Source organism: Bos grunniens, chromosome 5 (assembly GCF_055505025.1).
Source record: "Bos grunniens cultivar Pamir isolate PY7600 chromosome 5, Bosgru_T2T1.0, whole genome shotgun sequence".
Lineage (NCBI taxonomy): Eukaryota > Metazoa > Chordata > Mammalia > Artiodactyla > Bovidae > Bos > Bos grunniens.
In genome coordinates this window covers 81,232,002-81,248,040 of record NC_141169.1, presented here as the reverse complement: position 1 = coordinate 81,248,040, position 16,039 = coordinate 81,232,002, and the positions used below count along the sequence as shown (strand labels likewise).

Genomic DNA, 16,039 nt, shown 5'->3' with positions numbered 1-16,039 from the left:
AAAATTCCTCAAAGCATACAACTGAAAACGATATGTGAATCAAACTTACTGGTTCATAAACTAGACCATCTGCAGATGCAACCATTGTTTCTGCTAAATCCAATACATCTGCTCCAACATCTGCATAAAAAAAAATTAGAAGTTTTATATTTTATGCTCAGAACCAAACTTTATGTGATGTACACTAACAAATTAAGATGAATAATAGAAAACTCACAAGTATGTGGGATCACTTTCCTATACTACTTATTTATTCAAGTTAAAACAGTAGTATTATATAGTTTTGGTGGAAATAACTCCAAAAATTAATAATGCTTTTTCTACTTTTTACTCAGTAAGAAAGATGACTTGCAATCTCACAGTAAAAATAGTATAAACTTAACTGAACTGAAGAGCTTTGCAAAAACTGGCAATAAACTAATCACAGTATTAAATGGCTGCCTGACAAAATATTAATGACAAGAATTATTTTTAGAGATTAAAAAAATCTTAACGCAAAGCTACTGATGACATTTAAATAGTCAACAAATAGGGAAAATTTATTTTGAAAAGGGTAAAATTTTAATGGTATTCAAACATCTATAATAAAGCAAAATATGATAATTCAATATTAACACTAACTCAATAGTTTAGATACAAAATATTTATCTTAAAACCACTAACATAAAAAAAATATAAATGGAAAAGGGAAACAGATTTAGATGAAATCTTTTAGAAATTAATTTGGATATAATGAGATTCACATTGGATATAATGAGTTCACAACTTTAAAAAGTTCTGTCTGAATTACTGAATTCTTGGTCTCTACTTTTCAAGCAGTATTTTACCATACAATTTAAGATGAAAAAGCATCCTCATTTCTGAGAGCAATACTGATTCAAACAGTATCTATCTGGAATAAAAACATTTTTTCACTTCTACCGGTATAATTAAGTGAAGCCAGTGAAGAAAACAGAAAACGGTAACACCACCATTAACTTAAAAGATTTGAATCTGTGTGCAAAAGTAAAGGGTTGTAAATTGAAACAGTGATAGACAATGTTTGCAGAAGGTGGGTGTAAAAACTGGTACACCAAATAAGAAATACCTCCAAACAGGACATACCTAAACTAGAACTTTGATTTATCAAAATTACCTTCAATTTTCTTTCAGTTTAATCATACTAATGTAAAAGTTAAATCCCTTCATGGAGAAGAAATTTAAAAAATACAAGCTGTGGAGAAAAACATTCTTATTTGCATTCTTAAATAACACTACAACAGTATTTTACAATATCATAAAAGGAAAATAAAGTTAAAACAGCCAGTATTTTTTACTTTTTATTAGCAATTATTTAGAGGAGGCAATGGCAACCCACTCCAGTACTCTTGCCTGGAAAATCCCATGGATGGAGGAGCCTGGTAGGCTGCAGTCCATGGGGTTGCTAAGAGTCAGACACGACTGAGCGACTTCACTTTCATTTTTCACTTTCATGCATTGGAGAAGGAAACGGCAACCCACTCCAGTATTCTTGGCTGGAGAATCCCAGGGATGGGGGAGCCTGGTGGGCTGCCATCTATGGGGTTGCACAGAGTCGGACATGACTGAAGCAACTTAGCAACAGCAGCAATTATTTAACCATAATTTATATATGCATTCATCAAGTTAAAGATGTACTTACACTGACACTTCATGGCAACAGTAATATCTATATTGATCCTCAATTTGCTAAAAAATGAAAAGGAAACATTATAATCTAATAATTGATCAGCAAAACATGAGCAATAAAAATCAACTGATCTATGAAAAACTTGGACTTCATACAGAATATGTCAATTACAACTTGTACAGCATTTCATATGGCCAAAACAAAGGCTCTTCAAAAGTAAAAATTCTATTTTGTAATTATTCCAAAAGCCATTCTGACTTACAAGTTTTTAACACAGTATCCTTTAATTTAATGACAAGTTTACAACTAAGAACTCTAAGCAACTCAGAAAAAAGTATTAACCTCTGTTTACATAAATCTTTTATAGACTATGTGACTAAAGAATGCAAAACTTTCAAAATCAAAAGGTAGGAATTCAAAGTCTTTCTTCCCTTATCAAATAAATACCATACATACAGCATTATGCCTGATATGCTACAAATACCACAATCTTTATTCTTTATCATGGACCTATAAAATGGACAGCTTCAGTTCTACAGATAAGCAATGGTGTTTACAGAAGTATAAATAAATGCCTAGCTTAAGACCAGATAACCACTGATGTAGCATACTGGAAATTAGGTCTGTGTGACTCAAAATAAATGTACCAAAATTACTAGAAAAAAAGAAATCTGATTCTTAAAAAGTTTTGCATGGCCTTTTAAAAATCAATGCCTTATTTTCAAATGATCAGTTCAAATCAAATTTTCAAAAAGACTTAAGCACCAAGAATAACAGAATGAGTACAATCAGTATCAGTCCTGTCTGTCCTGTGCTTCCTATCAAAACTTTTTTTCACCCTAATAATTTTCATCTGGTTTCAACATAGAGTATGGATTTTTAGAATTTCATGTAGTCTTAAAGTTGTCTAAAGTTCAAACTGTACTCAAATAACCACGGAGTTTAGGCTCACGAGATTTTATAGGAACCGGAAAATGAAGCCAAGTGGACAGGCTTCTGGACATCCCCACTACACTTGAGGTGAACTACATGACTTCATTTGTAAAGAATAAAAAGTGTTTCATTGGGGCTAAAAAAATTAATAAATAAATAAGAAAAACAACAAACTCCTTAAAAACTAATGGCATTAAGAATAATATTGACATTACAGATCACGAAACTAAGGCCCAAAAGAAGCCAGCTATATGACTTGCCCAGGGTTGCACAGGACCTATTACAAATGTTGGCTGATTGAATTCTCATTGATCTGAAGAGCAAAGTAGTATAAATATTATCCCCATTTTACAGAAAAGAAACTGGAGCACATGCAGATATAGATTTAGTCAGTTCTCGAAAGTCACAAACAAAGTAACTGGCAGATCTGGGACTGAAATTAATATGTAAATGTTTCCTGCTATCTAATGCAACCTATATGTTATAAACCTGTTATCTTCAATCAATTAAAAAATCCAAATGATATGAATAAAGCATGTTTTATTTCCTAATTAAGATACTATTATTTTCAAAGGTTTAAAACTGATGTTTACCTTAAAATATAGTTTATACATAATTTACAACAATCAAGCTTTAAGTATAAACAATGTTACCATAATTTGTTTTCCAGCTCACACAGATCAGTAAGATATTTCACAATCTAAAGAGTAAACAGTCTCAAAACATCAAACAATTTCCATCTTTTCAACTTTTAAGGAAAAATACATTCTGTTCTCCTAACCTTTTTAAACAAATGTATAAACAATCAGAGAACCTCTCTTTTAAAATTTAACCAGTATTCAAATGATTCTAAAATATTTTACCTAATGCATAATGAGAATTTTTCAGGACTATTTCTTCAGAATTAAAATAAACTATGTATAAAACTTAAAACATGTTATTTTCAGAACAATTTAAATCTAAAGGCATTTCAAAAACTAAAAACACTTACCTAGAAAAATCCTTGTCTACTTCATATTCATACTTCATCCATGTATCTTGATATACTGAAAATTCCATTATAGTTAATAAAGCCATAGTGGTAAATGCTATTAGAGAAACTGAGACCAACAAAAAAGAAAGAATTAAAATAATTTTTAAAAGGTAAACAGCAGGACACTGGGATTAAAATTAGCAAAGAATACCCTAATGTGATTGCCATATGAATGAATACTGGAAACCATTTTTCTTAAAATATTATAAATTTTTTTCTAAAACAACTTAAAAATGAAGATTTAACGAACACAAACATTTGCATTATTGAGAAAGCATGTTATTTCTTCAGTATTAAGGACATTTCTCACTAAATGGATCTGTCAAAATTACACAAAGACACAAAACTTTTACCTTTTTACAAATAGCAGTGTCACATCATGATAAATGATGAAAGTAAGCATAAGTTTCACAACACAAATTTGAAAGTAGTCCCCTCGTAATTAAAAACAGTATCCATTCTGTAGTCCAATTAAAATAACAAAAAAACAGCCTAATTTCTTAGATCTTGAGAGTTCACAATCTGTGCCAGAAAGTCAAATAAAATCTCCCTCTGTACTCACCAAAGTAGATAGATAAAACTCTATCTACTTGGAAATATCACAAATATTTCACTTCATTTTAAAAGATCTAATTAAAAGAAAAAGAACTATCATCTACTTTGACAAAAAACACTTAAAATGAACAGTTGTACTATATTCATTAACAAAAGTTAATCACAGGAGATTAGAAATAGCAACTGACGTACTATAGATTTTACCAAATGAAATGTGAATCTTATGAGAAATATTGTTTTATCAGTTCTTCACATAGAAAAAAGTTATAGTAAATACCGTTATAGTGGCATATTTTTCTGATATATTTCATTATTAATTTATTTAACAAATTCTCTCTGTACCAGGCACTGCTATGAGTATTTTATGAATATTAACTTATTTAATTGCTACTGCAACTCTACCAGGTAAACACTGATAACATCCCCATTTTGTGTAAGAAGAAACTAAAGCATAGACAGGTTGAGGAACTTCCTGAAGATCAAGTAGTTAGGAAGGGGCAGAGGTGGCATTTAAATCCAGACAGTCTGATTCCAAAAGCTCTTAACTTACTATCCTATGATACCTTTCTTCAGTAATGTGAAATTTAAGACTTTTATTATGATATCTAAAGTGACTTACTCTTAACCAAAACAGACTAAGGCAGTTTCAACATCATTAAATAACTTCAAGTCTATCTACATATAAAAATCTTAATAATAATTCAAGAGCACCAAAGCAGTATAACTGAATTAATTTCTTCAGTTATGCTTTAATAAACAGTGCTAAATGCATAGGCTGGGTTGGATGGGTTGGATGACAAAAAGCATAGATAAATAAATTTAAGGCAAATACTGTGACATGAGGACAGACCAGCTATAAATTTACTTCGATGAGTTTAAAGTTACTTTAAAATTCACTGATGAGTTCTTCCTCATAGCGACATTTCTGTAAGTTCTTTTTTTTGAAAAAAAAGGTTTTTTTTAACCTTTTTTCTTCTTTTTTTCATTGGTGTATAACTGTTTTCCAATGTGTTAGAGTCTGCTGTACAATGACGTGAATCAGCCATATGTACGCATACACTCCCCTCTAGTGGACATGCCTTCACCCCCAACCCTCACTAGCATGCTAACTCAGAAGATGAACTTCCTGAAGGAGTTCTGATTTGAACTGATACTCACCTGTACCCCCACTGGCTGAAGTCTCCACATAGCTCTCAGGAACCTTTGGAAAGGCATCCAGCTCCTTCACCAAACTTAAGGTTTTCCTCCGATTCAGTCGCCTCATCTTCAGGAAAACCTTCTTCTTCTTTCATATAGTCATGCTAAGAAATAAAAAAATGAATAAATGCATCCTTCAGAAAGATTAAACGGCTGATTTTATTTTTAGATAACTCACAAATGTCCTTGGAACAACTTAACAGTCTAATTCCTCCTCAAGGGAAAAAAAAAATGCTTAACACTATTCTTTCTCCACTCCCACCCTGAAAAAAGTACTAATGACAGGCAATTTACACACACTAACACATGTAACAGCCAAATAATGTGAAAAGTTACTCAATCATATTTGTAATATTGGAATATACAAATTAAAATGGTTATTTTAAATTAACAAAACATACAAAAATAACACATTTCCATTAAAGGATGACAATGAAGTAAAATAGACATGCTCATATATTGCTAACAACAACACAAATATTCACCACTCCTCTTTTCACCAAGTAAATTCCTCTTTTAGGAATGTATCCTAAGGAAAATATATGTGTTGTGCACAAAAATTTCATTATGAGGATATTTCACAAAATTCTCATATCCAATATACAAATTCAGTGAATTAAAAGTTCTGAATCTAGGTAAGCACTGAAAATCTTATAAAAGAAAATACAATAATGTACAAAAATACTCGTAACATGTTAAGAAAAGACTAGAAGGCCATATTCCAGTTTTATTAGAGGCAGGGAAAAAGATATTTGGGAAAAAAACTGAAAGCCTATACACAAAATGTTTTAAGTAGATCATGGGAGAATTTTGTTCTCTCTACAAAATTTTGAACTTTACAAATTATCTAGGAAAAGGAGTACGTCAAGCCTGTATATTATTACCCTGTTTATTCAACTTATATGCAGAGTACATCATGAGAAACGCTGGACTGGAAGAAACACAAGCTGGAATCAAGATTGCCGGGAGAAATATCAATAACCTCAGATATGCAGATGACACCACCCTTATGGCAGAAAGTGAAGAGGAACTCAAAAGCCTCTTGATGAAAGTGAAAGTGGAGAGTGAAAAAGTTGGCTTAAAGCTCAACATTCAGAAAACGAAGATCATGGCATCTGGTCCCATCACTTCATGGGAAATAGATGGGGAAACAGTGTAAACAGTGTCAGACTTTATTTTTCTGGGCTCCAAAATCACTACAGATGGTGACTGCAGCCATGAAATTAAAAAGACGCTTACTCCTTGGAAGGAAGGTTATGACCAACCTAGATAGCATATTCAAAAGCAGAGACATTACTTTGCCAACAAAGGTTTGTCTAGTCAAGGCTATGGTTTTTCCTGTGGTCATGTATGGATGTGAGAGTTGGACTGTGAAGAAGGCTGAGCGCCAAAGAATTGATGCTTTTGAACTGTGGTGTTGGAGAAGACTCTTGAGAGTCCCTTGGACTGCAAGGAGATCCAACCAGTCCATTCTGAAGGAGATCAGCCCTGAGATTTCTTTGGAAGGACTGATGCTAAAGCTGAAACTTCAGTACTTTGGCCACCTCATGCGAAGAGTTGACTCATTGGAAAAGACTCTGATGCTGGGAGGGATTGGGGGCAGGAGGAGAAGGGGACGACAGAGGATGAGATGGCTGGATGGCATCACTGATTCGATGGACGTGAGTCTGAGTGAACTCCGGGAGGTGGTGATGGACAGGGAGGCCTGGCGTGCTGCGATTCATGGGGTTGCAAAGAGTCGGACACGACTGAGCGACTGATGTGATCTGCTCTGATAGTAAAAATATTATTTAAAAATTGACTGCTTGCTATTCTCCTTTTGATCAGTATGCCAACTATATCTAAAATATGCTAGCCATAACTGAAATCACAAATATTTATATAATTTTATATGGCTGATTTATATTAACATGATAGGTGATACTACAAGCATTACCAAAATCAAAGCTGTATTGAAAAAATTAACACCTAACAGAATAAGTCAAATTCTATTGGTTGTAGAAGTCACTAAAAGAAAAGCAGTGTCTAGAAGAAAGCAGAAAGACTTATCTAAAATCTAAATAGTATTAATACAGAAAGAACAGACCATAGAAAGAGTATTCATGGAGAAAAAGGAGACCAGAGAGGTAAACACTGACAGGAATCACAAACACTGCCCAAAAGAGAGCAGGCCCTAACCAGGGGCACTACGTAATCAGCCCATGCAGAACCACGGCCCTAAAGGGAAGCTGAGTGCATTACAGGGCTGATTTCATTTGCTATTATAAACATCCAACTAACTCCCCCTACTGATTCCATGTTTAAAAGTGGCCTTCAGATTATAATTTGGTTTTCATATAGATGGTTTTCCTAAGGAAAAAAATAACATGTAGACAAAAGAGAAGGCAGAGTTTGATTCCCACGATAGATGTAAATTAAGCTTCTGAGTGTTTATTAAGCGTAAGCCATGGCTCCTCATGTTTGTTCAACTCAGTAATCAAATTTATTTTCTATATCCACTTAGCAGTAACAGCACCAAGACTGATCCTTCTTCCATCTTTCAAATTTCTACTCATTCTCTCCTAGAGGAGTTAAATAATAAATAGGTTCAAGCCACTTAACTTTAAAACAAAACTCTCAAGGCAAGCTCAAATCCAACTCAACTACTGTACAGATCTCTGGCTACCACTTCAGTGTTCTTGCCTTGAAAACCCCGTGAACAGTATGAAAAGGCAAAAAGATATGACACTTAAAGGAATGAGTTGTCTCCATTCATATCCTGAGACTAATTCCTCAGTTCTCAACTAAATTTGCTCTCAACAAGGTCATCAACAATTTCCTTAGTACCAAATCCAACGGACAATTTTGGCCTTAATTCAGTTTTGCTTCTGAGAGAATACATTTTCTCACTTGTTCATCACTTCTTTTCCTCTTGAAACAGTCTCATACCTTGGCTGAGGTAATACTACATTCCTGATTTGGCTTATTTTGCAGATTCTTCTTCCTCTCAGATTCTGCACTAGGCCCTTCTCTCAACCTCCACACTTTCCCCAAGTGGTCTCCCATCCCTTCCATTTTCATCAACACGTTGATTTCTCTCAAAACTTTACTACCAATCCAAATCTTTCTGCAGACATGAATATCTTTCTGCCTTCTATTATATTTTCATTGGCGCATTGGAAAGACAACTTAGAGTAAACATGCCTAAAAATAAACACTTCACCCTACCAAACCTGTTTCTCCTTCTGTGTCCCTAAATTAATGATGACACATGCATCCAAATGCACAAGCTAGAAACATGGATTTCATCCTTAAACTCTTCTTAAATTTCTCACAATTCTAACTTTTCCAGGCCCAGAGAAATTCCTTACTAGGATCCTAGTCTCAGCTGCCATAATCTATTTCTTCATTGCTTCAAACAATCTTCAAACCTTCGATTCACTCTCTATATGACAGTCAATAATATTTTTAATATAATACATAAAACTTATCATATAAGTTTCATTTTAAAACATTTATATAGGTTCTCATTACATTTAAGGAGTTTGAAATCTATCTATCCCAACATGTTTTACAAAGCACTGAAAACACAGACCCAACTTACAAAATCACTTTCTATTCCTTAAACACACTATTCTGTCTACTAGAAATATCCTCCCCCTCCTACCCCACCTCTACATTTGGCTAACTTTCTTCATGTCTCAGTCTAAACATCTCTCTCAAGGAGGAAAAACCTTCAATGACCTCGAACATGAGTTACAGCATTTGCTCCTAGAACACTGTAGTTTTATCACACTATTTCTACCTGCTTGATTGCTCCATAGTAATTTTAAGGCAGGGACCATGGGTAACTTAGCCTTCGTATCTCCAATGCACATGAGGTTACTTGGTAAATATTTATGGAAGGAAGAAAAGAAGAAAGGTGGGAAATTCCCCATTAACATTCATGACAGCACAGCTTTCCAATCAAAACATCCATACTTAGATAAATATGTAAAAACATAAGATCTACAAGTAGAAATTTTTCTTATTTCATTCACTATAGTATATCCCCAGCACCTTTAACAGTGGTTGGCTCCTAGTAGCTACAGCATTGTTGAGCAAAAAAATAAAACTGTGAATTTTCTTTTCTAAACATTCTATGTATTTTAATAAGCCTTACAAATGCTTTCTTATAAATTGAATCTAAGTATAAAGATATGGCAAGCAAGTAGTTGGTTTTCCCAACACTAATAATTCCTACAGCCTATCCAGTACTCCTCCCTTAATCATTTAACTAGTGTACTCACTGGCTATCTCCCTCTCCCATTTTTAGTTTCTACAATTCCACAGCCTGACCCAGAGAACGCATAGAGGGCACTCTCATTGGCTCTCCCCAAACCTAGAACAGAAAAGCTGACAACAACAGGCCATGTACCTGGTGAACTGGCGAGGGTCTCACCTTCCCCTCAAGACAGCTCTATTCTACACTTGAGCACCCGCCACTCTGCTGCTCTTATTTCATTCTTATTACCTCAGCACTAATCTACACCCGAGAAATTCGTTCCACCTCAAAAATTGCCAGTCTGCTCTATAGAGCCACTATTTTGATATGAACAAGTCATCTGAAAACTTCTAGTTTTTCTAAAAGCAAGCCTTCTACCTGCTATTTATGAAACTTGACATTCTCCTAGTGGCATTTCTCTTTGAATCCTACTTCTTTTATGAGACTCTCAGGTAAAAAAAGAGCAGGTTTCAACATGATTTCTTGACCATCTCTTCCCTTTTTAAGTCTATCTTCTAATAATAATAAACACACATACTATACAGAATTATACCTAACTTTCATATTATGTATCCGACTCTTTGAGACCCCATGGACTGTAGCCCGCCAGGCTCCTCTGTCCATGGGATTCTCCAAGTAAGAATACTGGAGTGGGTTGCCATGCCCTCCTCCAAAGGATCTTCCCAACCCCGGGATCGAACCCAGGTCTATACTTCTCTCCTTCCCCATCCCATTGCCATCTTATGACACTCAGGCACTCACTCACAGTGATAACTCTTTTATCATGTAAGCATAACATTTATTCTCCAATCACTTCCATCTTAATTCTATACAAAGCCACACACGAACAAGGTCACATTTGGCTCCTCTGAACTTTTAAAATTGTGTGTGTGTTAGCTGCTCAGTCGTGTCCAGATCAGATCAGATCAAATCAATCGCTCAGTCGTGTCTGACTCTTTGCAACCCCATGAATCGCAGCATGCCAGGCCTCCCTGTCCATCACCAACTCCCGGAGTTCACTCAGACTCACATCCATCGAGTCAGTGATGCCATCCAGCCATCTCATCCTCTGTCGTCCCCTTCTCCTCCTGCCCCCAATCTCTCCCAGCATCAGAGTCTTTTCCAATAAGTCAACTCTTCTCATGAGGTGGCCAAAGTACTGGAGTTTCAGCTTTAGCATCATTCCTTCCAAAGAAATCCCAGGGCTGATCTCCTTGCAGTCCAAGGGACTCTCAAGAGTCTTCTCCAACTCTTTGCAAACTCATGGACTGTAGCCCACCAGACTCCTCTGTCCATGCGATTCTCCAGGCAAGACTACTGGAGGAGTTGTCATGCCCTTCTGTAGGGGATCTTCCCAACCCAGGGATCAAACCCAGGTCTCCCACATTGCAGGCAGATTCTTTACCATTTGAGCTACCTGGGAAGCTCAAATTTAAAATTGCTCTGCTGCTAATACCCAAAACACTACTTTTCTTCTCTGAGCAGAAACAATTATCCTTGCAGTTCTTTAATTTCTTGACTAGGGAAAAACCTACTCTTCACTTTCCCTGTGTTCTCAATCCCTTGGATTCCTCCCCGTCATGCAGTTCCACTGCTCCCATTCCCATTGAATTTGCTTCTCCATCCAGCTCAGTTAGCCATTTTCAAAAACACATTTAGAAAGACCCTAGATCAGTGATTTCCAGAGCCACAGGACTGCCATTTTGTCACAAAAGTTTCTAATCTGTACCTACTAAATGAAAAAAACAATAATAATATAAGAATTTTTAAAGTTAAATTTATTCTATTAAAAAAAAATCTGTGTTTTATTCTGAAATTATTTCCTTTCCTTTTTTTTTTTTTTTTTAATGTGCCAAATATCCTTTCTTTGGTGAAACGGTAAAGCAGACAGAAAGTTTTTTGTTTTGTTTTTGGATGTCTTTCTTTAATAAAATTAAAAACTTCAATTCTACATTAGCCCTTAAGCCCAGCCCCTTTCCCTGATTTCTACATACTTTGTGTACTGGTTAACAAAATTTAGGAGCCATTATGCTAGATTCCTTTGCCCAGTGGTTTTCATAATTTGACAATCTCCAGTACCATATCTTCAATTTCTCTCCTATACTGCTGTGTATACTAAAAAATAAAACACGTAAGCTCTACTAAGTCATTGATAACAACTGAGACTCAAACAATGCTTTGAAAAACTGCATAAGAAATATGAAACCAACTTTCATGCTGGAACACAGGCACATATTATCAACACTCAATCTAAGTAATACCACACAGCCAGTATTTCATCATCTGCATCCATGTGAATACAATGAGACTATCAGATGCTTTGCCAAAATTAAAATACAGAATTCATGACACTTCTATGGCTCCATTACATTTAATTATTTCTATAAACAAAAAGGAAGAAAAGAAGAAAGGTGGGAATTGTGGAGACACAATTTACTCCTGCTACTCACACTTTATGAGCTAACTTCTATTTTTAACATATATTTGACAATATGAAAAATATTTAATTGGTTAATACATATGCATTGTTGTGAGGTGAACTATGCCTCCCAAAAGGATACATCCAAGTCCTAATCCCTGGTATCTGTGAATGGGTCTTATTTGAAAATAGCTGGGTTTTCAAAAATACAACTAATTAAGATGAGATCATACCATATTAAGGTGGCCCCAAATCCAATGAGGGTTTCCCTTGTGGCTCAGCTGATAAAGAATCCACCAGCAATATGGGAGACCTGGGTTCAATCCCTGGGTTGGGAAGATCCCTTGGAGAAGGGAAAGACTACCCACTCCAGTATTCTGACCTGGAGAATTCCATGGACTGTATATAGTATATGGGGTAGCAAAGAGTCGGACATCCATGACCAGTGCCTTTATGACAAGCCATGTGAGGATACACAGACACACTGGGGACTATGCCATGTGAAGACAGGTAGAGATTAGAGTGATGAATCTACAAGCCAAGGAGCCAAGGATTGCCCAAATGTTAGAACAGGCAAGGAAGGTTTCTTTCCTAGAGCTGTCAGAGGCAGTATGGCCCTGCTGACACCTTTATTTCAGTCTGGTGGCCTCCAGAACTGAAAGAAAACAAATTTCTATTTTTTAAAACCAGGCAGATGGTAATTTGCTAAGTCAGCCCTGTGAAATTAACACGTCATTAATAAGAATGAGGAAAGAGGTGGAATAAATACTATTCAGGCTGCCACTGAACTTCAAAAATGAAAAACAAAACTATGACTTATCTGTAAATTTAAGCCACTTAATAATACTGCATTAGAATACAAAAGAAAAAATTTATGAAAGATAACTTAGTTTCACTTTACAGCACTAGATATCAAAAAAGGACTCATTCTTTTTACTTTAAAACTTTTTACAATAGAGTAAAATGTTAAATAATTACAATTATTTACACTAACATAATTCAAGCAAATCTAACAACCTTCCAAGTGACATTTTTAAAAAATGTTTACTTGGAAGCAAATAAGATGGCATAAATGTTAGTTCTATGATTGGAAATACTTGGGGTTCTTCTAGGCACTTACTAGCTATGTGACAAATTTGAAAAGATCCTCAAGTTCTCACAATTCTCTATTATAATTTTATTTTAAAAGGAGGGATGGAGACATAATGGTTTACCTCACAGTTTTTAATCAAGATAAAAATGAGTCATTTGACAAATGTCTGTGTCTAATTTTCAAAAGAAATGCAAAGACTTATAAGATAGCTGAGATTTGTTAAAGTCTTTAGGAAGGTGGAAAGAGTATCTGAATTAGTTGATAATACCATGAATAGACTGAGGATTATGTAAATTAATAGAATAAAAGTTGAGAGACATAGAGTGCTGGCAACACAAGTTGGATGCACCTAATAACAAGATGAAGCAAGGTTTGACTCTAGTAACTACTCAATAAAAGCACACAAAATTGAATTAAGAAAGTAAGGAAAGTGTGAAGAAGAGGTCAGTGACAAATGAAATATATTGACAATAGAATGAAGCTCCCCAAAAGCAAGGAGAATGGGTTACCAAGGCACTAGGTCATTGACCTAGACTGTATTAAGACTGCATGAAGTAGTAGAAAGAAGAAATCTGTAACTTAGTAATTAAAGAGAGGATAACAGCTTAAGAAAGCAAGCAGTTGGAAGATGGAACTTAAGCACAAATTAACCATATAGACTGAAAAGTATAATCAACTTTGGAATCAAATAAATTACTTTAAAAAGCATCTTCTTCTTTCTATATTTTGGCTAAGTACAAAAGCAACATTTTGTGAGTAGTTATAGAAAATAGAAAACAAAAATTAAAAATTAACAAGAGCTAACACTTTGAGCATCACCACCCACCTTCTGAGTCTGGTATTATTACCTCCATTTTGCAAATAAGGAAACTAAAGCAAAAAAAGGTTAATTTATCCATCAGGACATTAAGAGGCAAAATCATAATAAATATTGAAAAACTGTTGAAAAGGATTTGTACCAGGCTGCTACTTTGTTGCAGCCTAAAAAGTAACTTCTATTAAAAATAAGTTTCACCATTTCTTCCAATTAAATCACTAACCCTTTAGGAAATTTATCATTTTCTATTTTTTTTTTTTTTTTTGCTGTTATTATTCCAAGTCAGTACTAATTTCCTCTGAGACTTTAAAGCTTGGAATATTTTTATGATTTGTACCCTGAATTATAACAATCAGCTGTGACTGAATTCTACCATCACAAAGAAAGAAATTCACTCCCTCTTCTCCCCCTAAAGACAGCCTGAAATTTCTTTTTTTCATGTTTTTCCTCTAAGAGACCTGGAATAATTGCAACAATGTGGAGATACGAATAAACAAATTAAGTAAACAAACATACCTACTAGACTCTTTCGTGAACAAACCTGATTCATTTCTTTATAATGGCTGTATACTAGAGTACAGTGAAATATTTAAATACAATTGCGAACAAGTAAATCCCATTTTTAACTGTATCTTTGACTGCTTCTGAAGGCCCGTCTTGCAACATTTTAACAGATATTATGTAACTTTGCGTTGTCCTGAGGGCATTAAATCCTAAATATAAAAGTTACAAGAACGCCTTTTCTCAAACAATTACCTACTAATTCTATATATTACCAATACCCAAGGGTATTCTCTACCACGAGTCGACTGTTACCTAACGAGGGTTTCTTAACTCTCGAGGATTTCTGAAAAGTATTGACACTCGAACCTCTCTCTCCTATAGCATCTCGTCCTATCCTAACCCCTTTCTCATTTTCCTAAGCGGTGCGCGAACCTCCTGAGGAGAGGCTAAGAAGATCTAGGTCTTTCTCAGACAGGGAGCAACTTGCTGCGAAGAATTTGATATCTGTCTGAACGGAGATGGAAGCCAGACACCCGGGAAATCCGGACACCATCAGGCAGGTCTTTACAACGTGGGACCCTCCTCGCCTGCGGACGGGAGGAGCCACCGGGGCACGGGGCGCTATAAGCAGCAATGGGCCAGGGTCAGAAGCTACGGGGAAGTACCTAAACTCCTTCAAGTTGTAAGACAGCGCAGAAACACTGGACCGGAGAACGAGGAGATTCCCGGCGCAGCGCTGCCCAGGGTCCTGCCAGTAACGCCCCCGGGAAGATAGGTAGAGTGGCTCCCAGGTCCGGCCCGTTCTCCAGAAGAGAGGAATTAAGACCGGGAGCCAATCCTATAACTGGCTCTCACTACTTTAACCACATTCATGCCCTGAACAGCCCTGGAGCAAGCGAGGGAACAGCACCCGGCAGGGTTTCAGTATCTTACCTTGTGTTACGGTCCCAGCCGACCGCCATGTTTCACAGAAGCCCGGGTCGCCCGGGCTCCCATTTACCCGGAAATATCGCGAGAACAGAAGCCACTACCACCGTTGAAAACGTCAACACGGAGTTGGTGAAAGAGCTCTCGCGATATTCCCTTTGCTGACGCCGTGCTCTGTGAATCAAGAGGCGTGGTTCAAATTAAAAGGGTGTGGCTAAACAGAAGAGATTTACATTTATTTCAGTTATACGCATTTGGCTGATACGGAAGTAACTTCTCCAGGGAGGGATTTGTAATCTACCAATTTGGAAACCTAGGGCTTCCCAACTAGCGCGACTGGTAAAGAATCTGCCTGCCAATGCAGAAGACGCAAGAGACATGGGTTTAATCCCTAAGTAGTGAAGATCTCCGGGAGTAGAAAGTGGCAACCCACTCCAGTATTCTTGGCTGGACAATTCCACGGATAGACCAGCCTGGCAGGCTATGTAGTCCATAGGGTCGCAAAGAGTAGGACTCCACTGAGCGAGGGAAAAGGGAATACACATCCGCATAGGCACGCATACAAAAAGTTAGAGACCACAGAACGAATCTCACGCAGGAATTAACATTTACAGCCCTATATGTATCACTCCTCCAAAACTCTCATGACGTTTTGTGCAGTCTCTCTTTA

General features: G+C 36.1%; 1 protein-coding gene across 2 annotated transcripts in view; it reads right to left on the bottom strand.

The window, feature by feature from the left end:
* The window catches only part of ERGIC2 (ERGIC and golgi 2), a 43,895-nt gene extending 28,467 nt beyond the window's left edge, over positions 1 to 15,428 (bottom strand). For both annotated transcript variants that reach the window (XM_086401554.1, XM_086401553.1), the window contains exons 1-5: positions 15,376 to 15,428; positions 5,328 to 5,470; positions 3,573 to 3,681; positions 1,661 to 1,707; positions 50 to 120 (exon numbers count right to left, since the gene is read on the bottom strand). Coding sequence is in view for 1 of the 2 variants with exons in the window: in XM_086401553.1 (XP_086257679.1) it covers positions 50 to 120; positions 1,661 to 1,707; positions 3,573 to 3,681; positions 5,328 to 5,433 (333 nt within the window). In the remaining variant the exon portion in view is untranslated. The remainder of the gene's footprint in view (positions 1 to 49; positions 121 to 1,660; positions 1,708 to 3,572; positions 3,682 to 5,327; positions 5,471 to 15,375) is intronic.
* Positions 15,429 to 16,039: the final 611 nt, after the last annotated feature.